Genomic DNA, 19,280 nt, shown 5'->3' on the forward strand with positions numbered 1-19,280 from the left:
TAATAAACACATTGAACTCGACCCCATATACATTCCATTATGGAGGAAACCCGGAAGTGAGGCAATCCATCGCAACGGACCCCAGAGTTTAAAAGCCAGGCGGGAAAACACACCGACGCTTCATCAGAGGATGTTACCAAGCATGGTAACGAAACGTCTGCGGAACAACAAACCAGCTCGGCGAGCCAACCAACCTCAACACCCACAACCCGAGCTACAAATCTACTCCAAAACCTCAGATAGCATAAACGTTTTGTAGCAAATCAGGGAGTTGTGCTGCATGTTTGCTAAGTACACTCCCCATGCATGCATGAATACATGCTTAGACAAATAAGCCTAAGTCTCACTTGGTCTTTAAGGGATCAAAGGGTTAAATTTTTCCCTATAACATGCATCTGCAGCTAGGCCATGAGTTTGGAGGTTTTGTTGGCGTACAATTCTGCTGACGGTCCCCAGTGGATGTCCAGTCTTAAGTTGCAAAATCTGTTCTAAGTCTATCGCATTTTACACAGTGTATTGTGTGGCACTATCAATGGAAAGTATTCTCGATTGAAGCCAGGACTTCACTCCCACTAGGACTGTGTGGCCGTCATTCTCACCAATACTGTCATGGACAGATACATTTGTGGCAGGTAGATTGGTGAGGATGAAGTCATGTGTTTTTCTCCCTCTCAATTGTTCCCTCACCACCTGCTATTTGCATAGAAATGTTATGTAGGGGGGAAAGGCAGGAGATTGGCACTAGGTAATAGAACTGGTGTGGGGAAAGTGAGCTGGATGGCCTCCTTCTGTGCCACGTAAGGCAGTTGCTTGACATATCTTTGAGACAGCTGTTCCAATTTTGGCACTTTTCCCCAGATGTTGATAAGGAGACCGTTGCAGTGTCTACAAGGCTGAGTTTGCTGTTGTCATTTCCGGTGCCTCAGTAAGTGTCAGGTGGTCCATCCAGCTTCATTACCTTTTTTTAAAGGAAAGCTTTTTTAGTTAACGTTTCGGGTCCGGTGACCCTTCCTCAGAACTTTCACCGGACCCGAAATGTTAACTCTGTTTTCTCCTCCACAGATGCTGCCAGACCTGCTGAGCTTTTCCAGCAACTTTGTTTTTGTTCCTGATTTACAGCATCCGCAGTTCTTTTGGTTTTTATTAAGCTTTTTTAGTTGTTTGGTGCAACTGAATGGCTTGCTAGGTCATTTGAGAGGCCTTTTAAGAGTCAGCCACATTGCTGTGGTTCTGGAGTCACACGCAGGCCAGACCAGGCAAGGCCAGACTTCCTTCCTGAAATGACATTACTGAACCAGTGTGTTTTTTTTAAATGACAATCAACAATGGTCCTCATTTAAGAATTCACAGGACACACAGCTTACACAATCATTGTTTCATGATACTCTCTATCTTCCCAATGAGTCAAAAAAACTTTGTTTTTTTATTCCTATCCTTTGCCAAATTGAGAGGTACACAGCACATAGTTGAAAGATCACCTCCCCAAAGATTGTTCTGTTAGAGTTTTGCCTGGTCAAGCTTTGGATCCATTTTGCCTTCCCTCAATTGCTATCTTCCCAATAAGTATTGCCCATAATCACTGTGAACAAACCAGGTAAAAAGATACATTCTCATTCTATTTGCTTACTATATGTTCTTCTAAAATAGTGGCTAGCGAATAAAAACACACTGCCGTATTTACAAATAACACCTTTATTCACAGTTCTGTAAAAATAGCAATTATACTGTAAACAATTCACACAAAAATTAAAACATACTTGCTGAAATTGTGCACTTTCCTACATTTTATATAGGAATTACCACCTCCAAATGATGTACTACATAACTAAAGTACAAGTGTAATAAGACACAAGTATCATAGTTTTTCTATCTCCTAACATTTGCATTGAAGTATGCTCGTTTTTGAAGCTACACCATGCAACACAATTTACCTAATTGTCTACTTTGCACACTAACACCCAGTGTTTGGGGTAATGCAGCTGCAAGGTGGTCATCGTCTATGGCCTCTACAACTCTGGGTCTCTTTCTCCTCCTGTTACCCATTGCTGTGACTCCCATATTTTGCAGAACTCCTGTGTACTTTCACTTGTCACTGCCCGCCATTACTTTGAAATGATCTTGTGTATTAAAAACAAGAGAGTTTAGATTCAGAGTCAGAGCTTTTACAGCACAAAAGGAGGCCCTTCAACCCATCATTCCCTTACTAGCCAAACATCCATTTAATCTAATCCCATCCCATTTTCCAGAACTTTGGCCCGTAGCCTTGTATGCTGTAGTGTTGAGTGTTCATCTAAATCGTTCTTAAATGTTTGAGGATCCCCACCTCTCCCACCCTGTTAGACAGTGAGCTCCAACTACCCACAATCCTCTAGATAAAAAAAATTCCTTCAAATCCCCTCTATACCGCCTGCACCTACCTTAAAGCTGTGCACCCTGGTTACGGACCCATCTGCTAACAGGAAACTATCTAACCTGTCTATGCCCATTATAGCTTCATATGCCTCAAACAGATTCTCCTCAGTCATCTCTGCTCTAAGAAAAATAGCCCCAGCCTACTTAGTCTCTCCTCATATTTGAATTGCTCCAGCCCAGGGTACATCCTAGTGAAACTTCTCGCGCCCTCTCAGGTGCAATCACAGCCTTAGTTTATTAATTTACAATAAATAACTCAACCCTGAAGCTGGAGAAGGCTGGATGAGTTCAGCTTTGTTCACTATCAACAGGATTTGGAAGTGTTTGAATCCTCAGAACATTATGTGAAAAAAGAATGTTACTTAACATTTCTGCTAATTTTACATTCCTTTCTATTTGAATTTAAATACAAATTACACTAAAGAAAATATGGTCATTCGGATAGATTTTTCTCACAATTACTATAAAGTAATAAGGGTGGATAATTTGACAGCAGTATTTGTTTCTACAGATTTGTCTTTCTAAAATGTAGTGTGTGCATGTGCAAACTCTGATAGATTTTCCTAATCCTTTGAATAAAAATCTGTACATCAACGCAAAGATAAAAGGAAGAATGAGTAAATGTGACCCTGTATTGGTTTATCTTTTGATACCAGCAATAAAACTGAGAAAGAAAAGACAAAGTTTCGATTTAAGTTGATTTGATATTTAATTGTTAGGAAATTACTCACAACCCAAGTTGATCTAAAGTTCATCAGTGTAAACCTCTAAATTGCTCTTGAGAACATGAGTTTGAACAGGGATCTCACCAAGATGCCAAGTTATTTGCCTTTCATATTCTCACTAGCCTGTTTAGTATTTCTATCACTGTTCCTGAAACAAACACAAACAGTATTTCCTTCTCTCTAAGCAATAATATAAGCTGTAACATGCTGAGGCTCTTCAAAATTAAGAAAGAGATGCCTCAGACAGAGAGCGCCCATTAAGGCCTGAGGCAGTGAGGTATTTTTGAAGTTTAGACAATGTTGTGGTGTAGGATGACCTATCAGTCAGATTGCGCATGGCCAAGATAGTACAAAGAACAATAAAATAAATGATCAGATAATCAACTTTACTGATATTGGCTGAGGGATAAATGTAGGTTGCATCATTTTATAAATGCCACTGCTCTTCACTGAATAGCACCATCTGTTAGTCCACTATAGTTTACCATTTTATTCTTAAACCAGTACCTGGGACAGTGCAGTACCCCTCCACCATTGCCTTGAAAGGCTAGCCTAGATTAGCATTCATGTCTCTGGAGTGGAGCCTGAACCCACAACTCCTGACTCAGTGTCAGCAGTGCTCCCACTGAGCCAAGGTTGAAACCTGGCATCAATGAGAGGTAGGGAAGATACTTAATGACATAAAGGAGAGGAATAAGAAACTATACCCCAGCTATTATAGCACAACAGAACTACATAGTACAGGCTCTGGATGTGAAAGGCATATTTATGCCAGACATCTGAGGCTTTGCTTCTTTTGCACATTGAGGGTTGCTTACAGCTGCAATAGGTTGGAACCAAGAGACTGGAATCATTTAAGGAACTACAAGATGGCAGAATAGCAAATAAGTACTCTGGAAAGATTACATCAATTTAGCTGTAGGCATTTCTTCATCCAAACCATTGCTGTGCTTAAACTGAAATAAAAGATATTAGGGAGAGGAAGGGAATATCTTAGCCGGCTAATTGCTTACAAATGAACTCCAGATGAAGAATTTTAGCTACGTGTGGCAATATGAGAATTTGGCTATCATCTTTGTGTTCTATGTAGTCTTCTATAATTAAAAAATGGAATTCTTATTAATGAAAACAAGATTTGTTGTTTAGAGATTGAGAGTAGGAAATGTGCACAGCTGCCATAAGTAAAGCAATTAATTGCTTTCCTTCCATATAAAGATTTCAAGTAGTTGGATAAAACACTTGGGGCGAAAGGTATCAAAGGATATGGGGAAAAAGCAGCTATTGAATTGGATGATCAGCCACGATTATAATGAATGGTGGAGCAGACTCGAGGGGCCAAAAGGCTCCTGCCCTATTTTCCTACACAGGTTGCAGTAACTATAAACAGAAAAGATTTGTTCCCTTTCTGGTGTTTCGTACTACTCCGTTCAAGAGCTCTTGAACAGAAACAACATAAAATAATTTGCATTAATGTAGCACCTATAGCAGAGTAAGACGCTTGAGTGCAGCCACTCGTGTGTGGGGGTGGATTTTTTTAAAATTCATTCAGAGGATTTGGGCTTCGCTGGTTAGTTCAGCATTATTTGCCCATCCCTGATTACCATTGAAATGGTGGTGGTGAGTTACTGAATTGAACCACTGTATTCCATTTGGTGCAGGTAGACAGACAACACTGTTAAGGAGGGAGTTGAATCAAATTCAGCTGCCATGACTGCCCACCCCATCCCTCTGTCATAAAGACTGGCAACACGCAATATCTATTCTCGCTCACAAAGAACACATTTCAATGAAGGTAACAGAGGTACCTAAACTGGTATAAGTCAGCACAGTCAGAAGACGAAGAGAGTGACATTATGTTTTGTTTAAAAAAAGTGCACAATTGTCAATTTGTTTTAGACTGAAGTTCAGTTTGCTAGCATCCTAAAGTACGCTTGTGCATTATCTCAGATTCATAACAAAAGACATGGCCAAAGATAATTCTTCTGTAAGTTCTTCAGGAAGGGTAGTCACAGTTGTAATGATACTGCGAGTAAGACAGAGTATCCTAAAAGACAAAAACATTAAAGAAAGATTACATTAAAATTAACTATAACATCTGAAGATAATCATGAATAATTTTTCATAATAATTCTCCTGTGAGGAACATTCTCTCTAAGTTGCGTAGCTGCACACAGGCACCACTGTTTCAAGGTTCCACACATGGCGATCGAGTTCAGAACCCTGACTGCAACATTGACTTCTGATTCTAGAAGTCGCTGCCATGCATGGACCTGAGGCTCACACAGTCAGAAAGACAATTGGAGGGAACATTATCCATGGACTGTAACTTTCACCTTACTTAAGGGCATCGAGTGTTATTGCATTTCCCTGATATCTTAGTGGGTAAACAAATGTTGTAATATGGGCTTCAGCTAGAAAAATCCCAGGTTCACGTTGTACCTCGTACCAATTTGTCTCAGCTTAGCCAAAGCATATTTTTCTGTCTCAAACTGGCACTTGACAAATATAATGGTTGTGACACCCATAAAAGGTGAAAAAGCAGTCAGTACCCACTGACCAGGCTCAAGAATAAGTAACCACTTTTGACCAATTACTGGATGTCTACTTGGTACCCGCTGCTTACCAATGTCACTTAAACAAGAACCCAGGACTCAAAATGTACCTGGCCTCTTCACTCTGAAATGGGTGGGCTGACGGTAACTCCAAAATCATACGCACCACTAACTCAATTTTAATTTCAAATCTGAACTTAAGAACCGCTGTTAGGTGAGATTGTTAGATGTTATAAAGACTTTTCCCTAATGTGAAAAATCTCTTGCCCAGGATGACCTTTTCCAATTGGTCTGAAGTTACTTTGGCAGATTTGGCACATATTTCATGGTTTAACTTTCAGCTGGCTGCCAGTCATCCCTGATGTACTAAATTCCACGCCAAGTATTCAAACCAGAGTAAAATGACTTAGGGCAGTACAGTGGCTAGCACTGCTGCCTCTCAGTGCCAGGGACCCAGGTTCAATTCCAGCCTTGGGTGACTGTGCAAACTCCACACTGACATTCTCCCCATGTCTGTGTGGGGTTCCTCCTGCACATCTATGGACTGTGGGTTAGGTGGATTGGCTATGCTAAAATTAGCTATAGTGGTCAGAGATTGGTAGGCGAGGTGGATTACGGGGATATGATAGGTGGCTGCGGGTAGTTCTGTTGGATGCTCTTAGGAGGGTTGGTGCAGAATTGATGGGCCGAAAAGCCTCCTTCCTCACTGTAGTGGTTCGCATGATTTTCCATGTGTAATTATGAAACTAGTTTAAATTAGTGAGACGAGGAATGTTTAATATTTAAATAGTTGTGTTGTGTTCACAAAATGTTAAATGTAAATTGCTCATGCAAAACATCCTTTATAATGATTTGTTTTGAAAATAAGTGAGATTTTAAAGAATGTGTGAGGATTTAGTTTAACTAAACAGTTCAAATGATTTCCACTAAATATATTCCAAAATGCATTATAAATAAACAAACATTCTCTAAACTTTCCATTTCTGCTAGTCATACTCACCAGCTTACATAATGATACGGTAGCAGAGGCTCATGCTTAGTCCCCTTGCCAACAGCCAGTCCGGATTTTAAAGCTTTGAAATTGGCTTCAATATCTTTTTTCAAGATGCCCAAACTAATAGACCCACTGAAATAATTCAGAACTTTCTGCAACAAGAAAATAAAGATATTTTAGTGTAAAACAGATCTTGTTCAATTCTCTGGTGGTGGGACGTGCCATTGGCCGTGCAGAACAGAGGATTCTGAATTTGATTTCAGCTCCCTGCTTTTATGGTGTTATGAAAGGGTTTCGAGCACTGCTGGTTTCCAAAGTCTAGACTGCCAAATAAATAGCAATTCCGAACTAAATCTACTGGCCCGTTTCTAATGTTCGGCAAGATCTGTAGATTTAAACTGGGGTTGCCACTGGTTGCACAAGACCAGGAATATTTGAAAACTGACATTGGTAGACTTTTATTATGCAAAGGCATGCCTTTCTTAGTTGTGTCAAGGAGCTTTAACAGTCACTAAGAAACAGAAAAAGGTGAGATAATCTAATTGAGAACAATGAGAGAAACACAAATCACCACTAGTGCAGCACTATTCGACTAAGTCACAGCCCAACTCTGTGCATGTTTGGTTGATAAATGTTGAATGCCCAAGACTGCACTTAATCCTTCCAACAATATCTTAACTGTTTGGAGGATGGAGCACACATACCCGATACATCACTGAACTCTTGTTGGTCATGGTCATTTTTACTTCACATGGGAAGGCAATTGAAAAAGAGATGACATACAGCCTGTATAATAAAAATGTGTGGTCGTAGGTCAGATGGTGGACAAAGTATCAAAATCACAATTTTTGCAAAATGCTCCTAGGTTAGCCATGAAGATACTCACATACAAGACTGAAAGCTGATGTGCTATATATTTGTGGCTTCCCAGGTGCTGCAAATCATCCTCCAATTGCTGGCTCAAAACCAGGAGTTGATTTAGTTTCCCAATGTGGGAAAAATAGCCTGTATTGAAAGCACAGAGAAAACATCTTTAGTCTTCTGCAGTCTAACTGGTGCAATTCAGTGTGGCTTTCTTGAGGGGAAAGACAGCTATAAGAGGAGAAGGAGAGAAAATCAAGCAGAGCAGGTGAAGACACATAAAAAACCTGAATAATTAAACAAAGTATAATCAGCACCCAACAAAACATTTCTAGCAAAAACATTTAATATTGCTAAGAATTTAATCAAGAAATAAAGGCTAAGGATCATTGGAAATACATCACTATTCATAAAAAAAAGGACAGTAGTAAAGGCAGTAAATGTATTACTGATCTACAAATGTAGCTGTAACAAATCCAAAAAGCAATTAATTCATGTTAATTAATCAGTGTCCAGAAAGTTACATTTTCTAACAGATGTACTAAGACAAAATTATTCAATTTGTAATGTCATACAAAATAGGGTTTTGGTATAAAATGAACAACGTAAAAAAACTTTTCATTTAGGAATTCAGAGCTTCCCTGGAATGGATGGCTGCTGGCTCCTCCTAAAAGAACATGACCGAACCAAAACTAGGCCCGAGAAACCCCACGCACGATTGTTAATTTTCCCCTGTATAGGCTCCTCCCTCTGGCTCCTCCTGAAAGGAATGTGCCCGAACCAAAAATATGAGAGTCTTGTATGGTTTTCACAAATGTGAAGGAATCCTTCACCATGTAAATGAAAAGGATGCTTTAATCTGGTTTTTAGCAGTTCATAAATAACATAGTGCATAAAGGCACATTAACTTTGTGTTACTTTGTTCAGCAATACTCAAAATATACTTTCCATGCTCTTTCAGATCCTGCATGCTATGCATTAATCCCTGGATGCAATGTGTGAGAAGCAGGTCTAGGTCACCAGTGTTGTATGAAACACTTTTACATTTTTTAAATGGCTCAACTACACGCAGGAGATTTCTTTTTGCCACTCTTCAATTTGCCTATTTCCCTGTCACCACACTAAATTAAATAGTTTGTGTGTGTAAAGTCATGATTCTGGAACTCACAGGAAGGAATCCTGCTCCATACATCTAGGTATTCTTAAAGACCTAATGAAAATTCAGCAGCCTCCAAAACCATTAACTGTCTGAATGCCAGTTCCTTTATAATAAAGGTGGTTATCAATAGCTGAAGCTGTTAGTGTTGGTACAGCTTTCAGATAAAAGGCTTTGTAATCAGATGTTAAAATGAATTTAACAATAATCCAAGGTAATATCTGTTGCTTTTCTTTAGGTTGTTGTGAGAGGTACAATATAGCACACAGAGTGTAAAGATGTATTGTGTGTGCAGGATGCAAATTCATGCCTGGTCCCATGTTATAAAATTAATGTAAACAATTACTTTTTTTAAAACGAGAAGAAATAGATGAAACTAAAATACGGCAAAGGTTTCTACAAAAAAAACTAGAAAAATAAAAAGTTACCATTATTAACTCACCTGAATGTAAAACCCTCACAGTTCTTCATACACTGAATAAAAAGCCACTTTTGATGTAAAAGTTACAGAAAACCATAGAGTTCAGTTTCAACACTAAACAAAAATCAAAATAAAATTTAAAATCTTTAATTCAATAAAATGAAACAAAACCTTAAATGAATTTAACTAATTAGTAACTCATTTTTTAAAACTAGGAAATTAAAACCAAAGAAAAATTAGCAAATTTTGCTGCACAGCATATGTGAAAAAGCTTCACATTGTGCTTTCTGGCCCCAAACATCTAAATGATTCACCACCCTTCTTCCAAAGGCAAGGACAGATATATTTCTCAACATTTGCCTGAGATATAACATTTTGAAATAGACAGCTTCATAGTGGAAAGAGTGAATTGAGCATCTTTGTGTTCAGTTGTCATGAAATATGGATATAGCCACATTAGCATTTTTAAGCGTGGAGAAAATACAATACCTCATTTGATACATTAAGTAAATATTCAAAAGTTAACAAAAAGACAGAGAGCACATAACCTCCTTGTATTCCTTTCTAAGAGGTAAGAAGAATTTCTTTCGAATTTTTCCACAAAGTTTTGGCAAATCATGTACATATGTACAATCTGGGTTACTACACCAATTTTATAATTCTTCTTTTTAAATTTATAATTAATCTCATTTTTTTCTACCAAAATATATCCCTTATTTTGTTTAGGAACCTTCTTTCAAAATCATGATGTCTCATTGTTGCATTTTAGCTGCTAAACCGCACATGTATGCAATATCCTTTATTCACTAATATACTTAATTTTAATCAAGTTGATGTAACAATACAGTCCCTCTGTAGAGCTAAGGAAAAGAGTCAGAACAGAATTGTTAAGAGGAGTACATTGGTACAGATATAAAATTTATTTGCTGAACATACATAAATGTATCAGGATAGGGGAAAGCATTCTCACCATCTACAGGAGGCTGTTCTAGCATGTCAACAGGTCTACCGTGTATTACAAATATTTCAACACGGGGAAATAATGTTGACAATCCTTGAGAATCTAGATAGTCCTGTAAAACAGAGTTAATACTGTATTTCATAGACTTATGAAAGGAGACTACACAACAATAATACAGCAACAGCATTCCTTTAGAAACTATTTTATGATGCAGAATACATCTATTAAATTCTTTCTGTAAACAGTTTTATTTACATACAAGTAGCATCTTAAGAAAAAGTTCTCAAATGCAGCACACACCTTCCCATTATCATCACCAACGCACCAGAGCTGCAGCTTGAAGCACTTCAATGCAAATGTATTATATTCTGCCAAACAGATGTCTAGACAAGAACAATATTCGGGCGGCACGGTGGCTCAATTGTTAGCACTGCAGCTTCACAGTGCCAGGGACCTGGTTCAATTCCACCCTCGGGCGACTGTCTGTGTGGAGTTTGCACATTCTCCCCGTGTTTGCGTGGGTTTTCTCCGGGTGCTCCGGTTTCCTCCCACAGTCCATAGATGTGCAGGCTAGACTGGCCATGCTAAATTGCCCGTAGTGTTCAGAGATGTGTAGATTAGGTGGGTTAGAGGGGGATGGATCTGGGCGGAATGATCCAAGGATTGGTGTGGATTTGTTGGGCCGAAGGGCCTGAATCCACACTGTAGGGATTCTATAATCTATTAAAAGAAAAATTGCATACCACTCTACAATTAAGCAAAAATGTTTAGAACGCGAAAAAGCACATTACCTCCAGCTGTGGAACAGGGTCCGGCAGATGCTCCAGATATTGTTTAATTCTTTCAACATAACCTACACCTGAATGAGAATGAAACAACAAGTTGAAAAACAGCCCAAGCATTCCAATATATCATTATTTTTAAAGAGCTAGTAGTAGGAACATAACTCTTCAAAATTAAATGTTTTCCTTTTGGGCTCTGGACTGAAGTTCAGCCTCCAACTGATCACTGTAAGGATCCTACAAGAGAAAGATTTGGATGTAAGCAATCCATTTCTCAAGGGACATGCAGCCACAGTAGAAAAATGTCTTAGATAAACAGCCTTATGTGAAGACCACAGGGTGGGCTGGAAAATGCTGCATTGATGTCTTATGGAGGTACCTGCCTGCAACTGAGACAGAGGTATATTTTTGCAGCAGAGTTCAGGAAGTGTGACACTGGATTTCACCCAGTCTCTGAGTTGTAAATGCTGAAGAATAGCTATCTGAAATGGGGAGTAATGACAGAAAATTATTTTCCTTTTTAAAATTTTGTTCAGCTTCCAGCTCCACCAATTCTCAAGCAATAAATATCTCATTTTAACATATATTTCTCAGCAATAAAAATGTTAATTGTTATGAAGGCAGCAGCAAAGCATTAATATACCAAAAGGCTATTGAGACCCAAGCTAGTTGCTGACATACCAGAAGGGTAAAATCCGTCTTAAATGATAGCTCAAAACAGGTTGTAGCAAAATAATTCCATTATATATCCGGTCTAAATAAATCAGTGAAAAAGTCAGTCAGTGTGTAAAATAAGCTACTCATTCCCTGTTTCCCATCTTATACAACCGCCCAAGACCATTTTTTGTTTTTTTAAAAAACCACATTCCCCCACCACCCCATCTTACTGTAATCAGGTTCCTGACAATACATAATTTTTTTTTCTGAAGAAGGGTCTAGGCCCGAAACGTCAGCTTTCCTGCTCGGCCTGCTGTGTTCATCCAGCTCTACACCTCTATATCACATAAATATGAAGTGTGGTTTTCTTGGAGTTTCAACTTTCACTTCATAAATTTGTTTTACGATGATAGTTTTTTTATCAAATGTTTAAATGCAAGGCCATTGCAGAATGTTATCACAGACTGGTCCTTTGAGACAGTGGCTTTACTTACTTCAAATCAAATGCATTCCTAAACTAAATAAAATGTTTTGTATGCAGCCTTGTCGAGTTTTCTTTTCATGATAGAATATTTTTATTTTCTACTATTCAAGAAAATGGATTGTTTGGACTAAAGGATTGTTTGGCAGGATGTTGTTACTTTGTCATCCAATGATAAGCAAGTTAATAAAACCTGGCATAAAACAAAATAGATATACTTTAAATAATGGTAAACATGAAGTCACCATGGTCCCTGAGGAGCGTTGTGTTGCTCTCTCATTAGAGAGCGACTAGAGTGGTGGTTTAACCTGAGGGTCACCTCACCTCAGATGAGGGGAGAAGTTGAGAAAGAGTATCCTTCATGGAAACCTGAGCTAATGTGGGAATTGAACCCACGCTCTTGGTATCACTGTACATCACAAACCAACTAGCCAACCAACTGAGCTTATCGACCATCACACCACCTTTACAAACCTAACAAATCTATTCCTCTCCTAAAATCTCACATGGCTCCCTAGACAGCAAGCATCCAACAAGTTTCCTTTTCATTGTTCTTCACAGAATGTGGGCGTCACCAGAAAGGGTATCATCCCTAATTGCCCTTGAAATGAGTGACTTGCTAGGTCACTTCAAAGTACAGTGAAGAGTCTGCTACATTGCTGCAGACCTGGAGTCACAGATGGTAGATCAGACCAGTTCAGGATGGCAAATTCTCTTTCTTAAAAGGACATTAGTGAACAGCTGGGTTTCTACAAAACTTAATGATATCTTTCAATTCGAGATTTTTATTCACTTAAATTCCGCAAACATCCATGGAGGAATTGGAAGTACTGTCTGCAGAGAATTAATAGTGCCTCCAGATTATTAGTCCAGTAGTATTACAACTACAGCATTATCTCCCCTCAATTTACACTTTGTCTTGATACAGCAGGCTGTTAGAATACAGGATAAGCCTTTCCTAATGTTCACATCTATGTGTTTCCACAGTAGATTCACATGACAAGGGTGAGGAGTAGAAACCTCTGTCACTTTTTTCTCCTACCATCATTGACACTGAGATCAATGAAAATGCACTGATCACCCCTGCCACCAGGTGAGATCAGTTAACCAAGGGCTCCTCCTTTAATTTCAAAGTTTTTTAAAAATTTTGTTTCCTTTAGGTTGTTCTGTAGTGATTGCCCAAAATACAACCTAGGATGAGACCTCTACACAAAAGCACTGCAGGTTAACACAAATTACTGTTTGCTTTCCTTTATTCTTTCTGGAATATGATTCACTTCTGAACTGAGCAAGATGTTCCGCTCCTATGCTTGCCCAACTTCTCCCCTCTTAAACTTATGATAATGGCCAAAAAAACAACTCAAGGGCTAGATGCAAATGTGGAGTATACATGTAGAAGGCCCAGTCACCACCTCCTCACTGTCCTTCTTAACTGAGTTAACAATGTAAAATGAAAGATATAGGTTTATACACAATCACTCTGCGTAGTTGGCACTATACTTGTAATTCAGCATTGCAATCAGTCAATCCTGAGTAAAGCAAGCTCAACAAAATCTCAGTGCAGTTTAGTGAGATTTTATGAAGAATTTATCTTTTGAGACTTCTATAAAGGGCAATTAGCACTACTATAAAACCTTGCCTAAACTGCAAGAGAAGTTAAAGTCCTCTCAATTTGCAAAGCATCAAAGAGAGCAAGCTCTATATCCAATGAAGTAGCATTAATCAGTAAATCACAAGAGACTTATAGGTTGGATGTTTCTTGCCTTCCAGGTTAAGCAGGCTGCCCATGGACCCAATGGAAACTGGGGAAAGTAGATAGGTATAAAAAAAATGTAATGTGGGACACAGAAAAGAGCAGCAAAATGGAACTAAAGAGCACCATCTTTAGACTTTTCCCTTTCAGTTTCCCTCTTTACTTTCACAGGTGCTCCTCCATCTACCTTAACTCTCACTGACTGCAAAATATCACCTAATCTTCCTTACCAGTTTCTCTACTCCTAGCAGCCTGTGGGTGACTATCCTCTAGAACGTCTGCTCCAGAAAACTTCTGCTAGGATAGATTAAAAACATCTCAATTTGGGAACCATTGACAACAGAAATAAGCATTTACCACAATATTTCTTTAATTCTTTACATTGATTTTTAAGAAATGATGTACCTACCTCTTGTGTGAAAAGACTCTGATTCCACAGGACTTTTATCTTCTCTAAGCTGTTCCTGTAACTAAAAATAAGTTTCTATTTGTCAAAAGATTAGTACAAGCTGCTCAATAACTTAGTACAAAACTAGCAAACTAAAAGTTAAATAAGATGGGGACAAGATATCAAGGATTAAGGCGAGAGAGAAGTTCCACTCAAAGACACACACCATTCTGTCTTGGACATATGTCATTCCATCTCTGTGGTGGCCGAATATCTTGAGGTTCTGAACCTAACAGCATTATGAAAATATCATCACCATTTCTCAAGGACAACCAGGGATGAACAATGAAATGTGCTGTCTTTCTAGCAACATCATTATTTAATTTTTTTTTAAACCAAGGCTAGTGGGTTTAGGAAGAGTTCTATTCCAGAGAAGTCTCATTGCTAAAATGTCTGCAGTGGCTTTGGTTTTGGGAGAGGGTGGGTAGTGGTGGAATATACAAAAGACCCAATCTACAAGACCTCTTCATATGGCCAAGGAGTGGCAGATGGAGTTTAATTTAGATAAATGTGAGGTGCTGCATTTTGGAAAGGCAAATCAGGCCAGGACTTATACACTTAATGGTAAGGTCCTGGGGAGTGTTGCTGTTGAAAGAGACCTTGGAGTGCATGTTCATAGTTCCTTGAAAGCGAAGTCACAGGTAGATAGGATAGTGAAGGCAATTGGCATGCTTGCCTGTATTGGTCAGTGCATTGATTATACGAGTTGGGAGGTCATGTTGCAACTGTACAGGACATTGGTTAGGCCACTTTTGGAATACTGTGCAGTTCTGGTCTCCCTGCTACAGGAAGGATGTTGTGAAACTTGAAAGGATTCAGAAAAGATTTACAGGGATGTTGCCAGGGTTGGATTATTTGAGCTATAGTGAGAGGCTGAATAGACTGGGGCTATTTTCTTTGGAGTGTGGAGGCTGAGGGCTGACCTTATGGAGGTTTATAAAATCATGACAAGCACGGATAGAGCAATAAACAAAGTCTTTTCCCTGGGGTGGGGTGTCCAAGACTAGAGGGCATAGGTTTAAAGTGAGAGGGGAAAGATTTAAAAGGGACCTGAGGGGCAAAATTTTCATGGAGAGCGTGGTGCGTGTATGGAATGAGCTGCCAATTGATGTGGTGGAAGCTAGTACAATTACAACATTTAAAAGGCGTCTGGATGGGTATATGAATGGAAAGGGTTTAGAGGGATATGGGCCAAATGCTGGCAAATGGGGCTAGATTTATTTGGGAAAACTGGTTGGCATGGACGAGTTGGACCAAAGGGTCTGTTTCCGTGCTGTATATCTCTCGGACTCTGTGAGGATAAGAACATGGGTATATAAAAAAATGGAACGGTCTAGGCCACCTGCCCCTCCAAGATCGCACCGCGTTCAACAAAGTCATGGCTGTTCCAACTATAGGAGCCTTAAAAACCTTTGAGAATTAAAAAAAATCAGCCTAATCATCTTTACTCACACTCAAACACGCACTTGGACAAAAAAAAAGACAAAAACAGTGTTGCAAATGTGGTCCCAGTTAACAGTAAAGTCACTTAATACTGGGAACTGAATGTGGAGCAATCTAACCCTTATATTGAACACTGGGATATGTTTCACATTATATTTCACAGAATTGCTCCTCCTAATAGGTGACACCACTTGCGAAATAAACATAATTTTGACTCATCTACCTCTGAATTTCACCAAAATTAGCTTGTAAACTGATATTACATTCAGATCTACTTTATAGAAACATTTTCATCAGGCACTGATCCTTCATTAAATCAAACAATTTCTTGTCTATATCAAGAGATAGTAAAAGACACAGACTGAATTGGAATGGTTTCTATCATTTTGTTCAATATTCCAAAAAAGAAAAACACCACCTAGAGAATCCCTACAATCACACTGCGGTAAAAATAAATCCTGATTCTTCTTTAATGTTTTGGATCAGGTCACAATTTAAAAAAAACAAACTTGTTTTATAGCTAATATAATTATGGACCGTTATTTGTTCCCACATCATAGCACATTTAACTGACAGATTACATACATGATGCACCTCGGCTCGGATGAGAAGGTCAAGCTGAAAACAGAGAGACCAGATCTCCACAGCCACTTGCTCGCTGCTCATTTGGATGGGTTGCAGTGGTTTCTTAATGTTAACATCCACTAGACAAAGGAAGACAACAAATCACATGCTACTTCAGAGTTTTGTCAAGTTAATCTGTAAGACACATAAAAAGCGAATTTAACCACTGAATTTTAATATACGTAATTTTATTCCTTCACTGAATCTTTTAATCCATGTTACAAATTACTCAGTAACCAAGTCCTAGAAATAAAAATTTAAGTTTTTATAGATGTTAGCGATGCACTAATTGCTTCCGAATTTAGTTTTAATTCAATTGTAGACTTTCCAGGTTTTGGTCTTAAGGTGTGGGCTCAATCCTCATTGCAGAAACTTGAGCACAAAATGTAGACAAAATCTCAGTCACCACTGGGTAATGTAATGGAAATAAAACCCCACTATTCCTGGATTCACCACAAAAGTTACAGATTTTAAAGTACATACACGAAATTCCCCAATTTACCTGATTTTCAGATGCAGGTTGATAGAATGCATAGACCATGTTTTTGTACTGAAGAAGAACTACGATTTTGTACAAGTAATTAGACTCTAGCTACAAATAAACATTTATACATCATCAGCATTTAACACTACTAATTAAAACTAATCTCCTAATATACTATCTCTTACATACACACATGTACAGACTGGGAAATAAGTATGGATAGTGGTAAAATACTGAAAAGACAATTCAATAGTCTTTGCCAACAAATTCTGGCAATTTGTTTCTTCAAAGTTTTTTTTTAAGTTTCAAAACTTCAAAAGTTTCTTCCTGATTTCCCTTTTCAAAATGCTTCCACTGATTTGCAAGAGGCACAGATGACTGGCTCACATGTAAAATGACTCTGATTTATCAATTAACAAGCACAGCTTACAGCAACAATTGGTTTAAAGATTAACTGGTTTTCTCCAGATTTAAAGTGAGTTTTGACTGCAGAGAATAGAGAACTGGTAGAGATTAAATTCCTTTCCTGTAACTTGTTCCCAGCTCCAAGCTGTTCAGTTACCTGACAACCAATCACACAGCTGTTGGCAGGCAAAGGTATCTGTGATCAACAACTGGTCCCTAGTCCATTTACCAGTCAACCTCTCTTACCACCCAGTTACATCTCGGTTCATGTTCATCTGCAACCATCTCAACGACATGTTCAAACAGCTATTTATGACGCTTGTCATGAGTCTCACATTACTTGCATTTAAACTATGCAGCCATCCTTTCAAAACGCAGGCTTAAAAACAACACTTCCTCATTTCGGTCCACAATTTTTAAAAGGACAAGTCAAAAAACACAGTCCTTGCACTTCAGTGAAGTACTGAGGGGACGCTGCTCTATGAAAGATATCATCTTTCAAATAAAAAGCTAACCGAGACCCCGTCATCACACTCCACGCAATATAAAGAGTCCCATGAAATTATGTTGAAAAAGCACAGGGTACTTTCTTCCCATCCAGTTAATTGTACGTTAATTATATTATCAAAGGTAAGGATATGTTGGTGGGCAATGATTAATTAAATACCTTGAGCAAATATAAAGTGCGACTTACTCTTTAAGGTGGTTTTACTAGTCAGTTAAGCCCAATCCATTATTTTGGTTATTAGTTTTTTTGATTTATTGAAAGAGTAAAAGGGGGCTTTTGGGACACGGGGTGTTGATTAGGGAGCAGGCAGACACTTATAATGTTGTATTAAGTAAAAGATTGGTTTCTGATTTACTATTTCACCATTTGGCTAAGGTTTAACACATCCTTTTCTCATGTACTTTTCAATAATATTCTAATATACCTATCTCTGGATCTAGGCTGTCCACCAGCTCTCCCAGTTATTTCAGGTTACATGTGGATGTAGATCTATTGCAATTAAGTGGGATACAATCAGCTGCAACATAATATCATGAGGTCCTTTACACCACTGGAGTGGGATGATAGGGTTTGGTTAGCTTTTCACTTGAAAGATGGCATCTCTGATGGAGCAGAATGAGAGAGTGAGGTTGGTTGATACAAGCTCTAGTTGTAATGCTGCAAGATTGTTTTGCATCCATCAGGAAGGGCAAGCAGTGCATGATAGACAGAACCTCTGACAGTGTGGCACTCCCTCAGTATTGCAAGAAAAAGTCTGGTGGGGTGGAAGGTGCGGGAAATTGGATGGACATGATTGATGGGTCTGATACAAGGGTAAAGGGGAGTGATTGGTTTAGGGAAAAAGGAAGAGATAACAGAAGCACTGTTTTGTGATTTTTTGCAGGATAAATCTCGGATGAATTCTCTATGAAACACTGGCATCTTCTTAAGAAGGAGTCCATTCTAAATTGAGAAGATAAACTGAAGAACTAAGGTCCATATAAATGGACATTATCAGACAGACAGCATATGGGTAGGAGACAGTAAGGACTGCAGATGCTGGAAGGCAGAGTCAAGAAACGTGGAGGTGGACACACACAGCAGGTCAAACAGCATCAGACAAGCAAGAAAGTCAACGAAAGTCTGATGCTGGCTGACCTGCTGTGTGTGTCCAGCTCCACGTTCGTTGACACAGCACATGGGTGTCTCGCTCTCGCATAAAATTTGTGGTTGCAGCACCGTTATAATTCAACAATAATAATTATAACTCAATACGCTGGCCCATTTGTTGACACGATTAATTATTACATCGGGCATCTCCCACCTCTGGGTTGCCTTGGACCGGTGCATGGCTATAATTGACGGGTTTTAAGTCTGAAATAACAATGTTAACGACTACAGATGTCTACCTGGGCCTCCTACCTCTGAAACGTCCCTGATAAGTGCACGGCTTCCGCAACGGCTCCGTCCGCCCCACAGCTGCCATTGTTACCAGGACAACAGCAACCCGGACCCGGACCCGAATCCGTGTGACACCGGGTCACCATCGGGTCATACTGGAAACCAGCTCCTTACACGCAAATCAAAATCACATTTTATTATTTTTAAATAAAAAAACATACGCTTACGATTCA

General features: G+C 38.9%; 1 protein-coding gene across 3 annotated transcripts; it reads right to left on the reverse strand.

Moving 5' to 3' along the window:
- Positions 1-3,102: 3,102 nt before the first annotated feature.
- Positions 3,103-19,154, reverse strand: si:ch211-218d20.15. 3 transcript variants are annotated; one of them, XM_048598291.1, is made up of 8 exons: positions 19,069-19,154; positions 16,241-16,350; positions 14,165-14,225; positions 10,874-10,941; positions 10,092-10,194; positions 7,570-7,688; positions 6,690-6,835; positions 3,103-5,181 (listed from the first exon to the last, which is right to left on the reverse strand). In XM_048598291.1, exons 1-8 carry the CDS (start codon positions 19,130-19,132, stop codon positions 5,076-5,078), a joined length of 777 nt encoding a protein of 258 aa, XP_048454248.1. In that variant the 5' UTR covers positions 19,133-19,154; the 3' UTR covers positions 3,103-5,075. The 3 variants fall into 3 exon arrangements, with proteins under 3 accessions (XP_048454248.1, XP_048454247.1, XP_048454249.1); XM_048598290.1 differs by having other exon boundaries at positions 16,232-16,350; XM_048598292.1 differs by having other exon boundaries at positions 16,232-16,405; positions 19,069-19,153.
- Between the last annotated feature and the right edge of the window lie 126 nt (positions 19,155-19,280).

This window comes from Rhincodon typus, chromosome 6, assembly GCF_021869965.1.
Source record: "Rhincodon typus isolate 14 chromosome 6, sRhiTyp1.1, whole genome shotgun sequence".
NCBI lineage: Eukaryota > Metazoa > Chordata > Chondrichthyes > Orectolobiformes > Rhincodontidae > Rhincodon > Rhincodon typus.

Coding starts and splice junctions, on each gene's coding strand:
- si:ch211-218d20.15 (XM_048598290.1), bottom strand. CDS start 19,132: ATGGCAGCTGTGGGGCGGACGGAGCCGTTGCGGAAGCCGTGCACTTAT. Junction 7,689..10,091: donor AGAACAGCCTCCTGTAGATG/GTGAGAATGCTT, acceptor CTTTCAATACAG/GCTATTTTTCCCACATTGGG. Junction 5,182..6,689: donor CCGTATCATTATGTAAGCTG/GTGAGTATGACT, acceptor TTTGTCTTTTAG/GATACTCTGTCTTACTCGCA.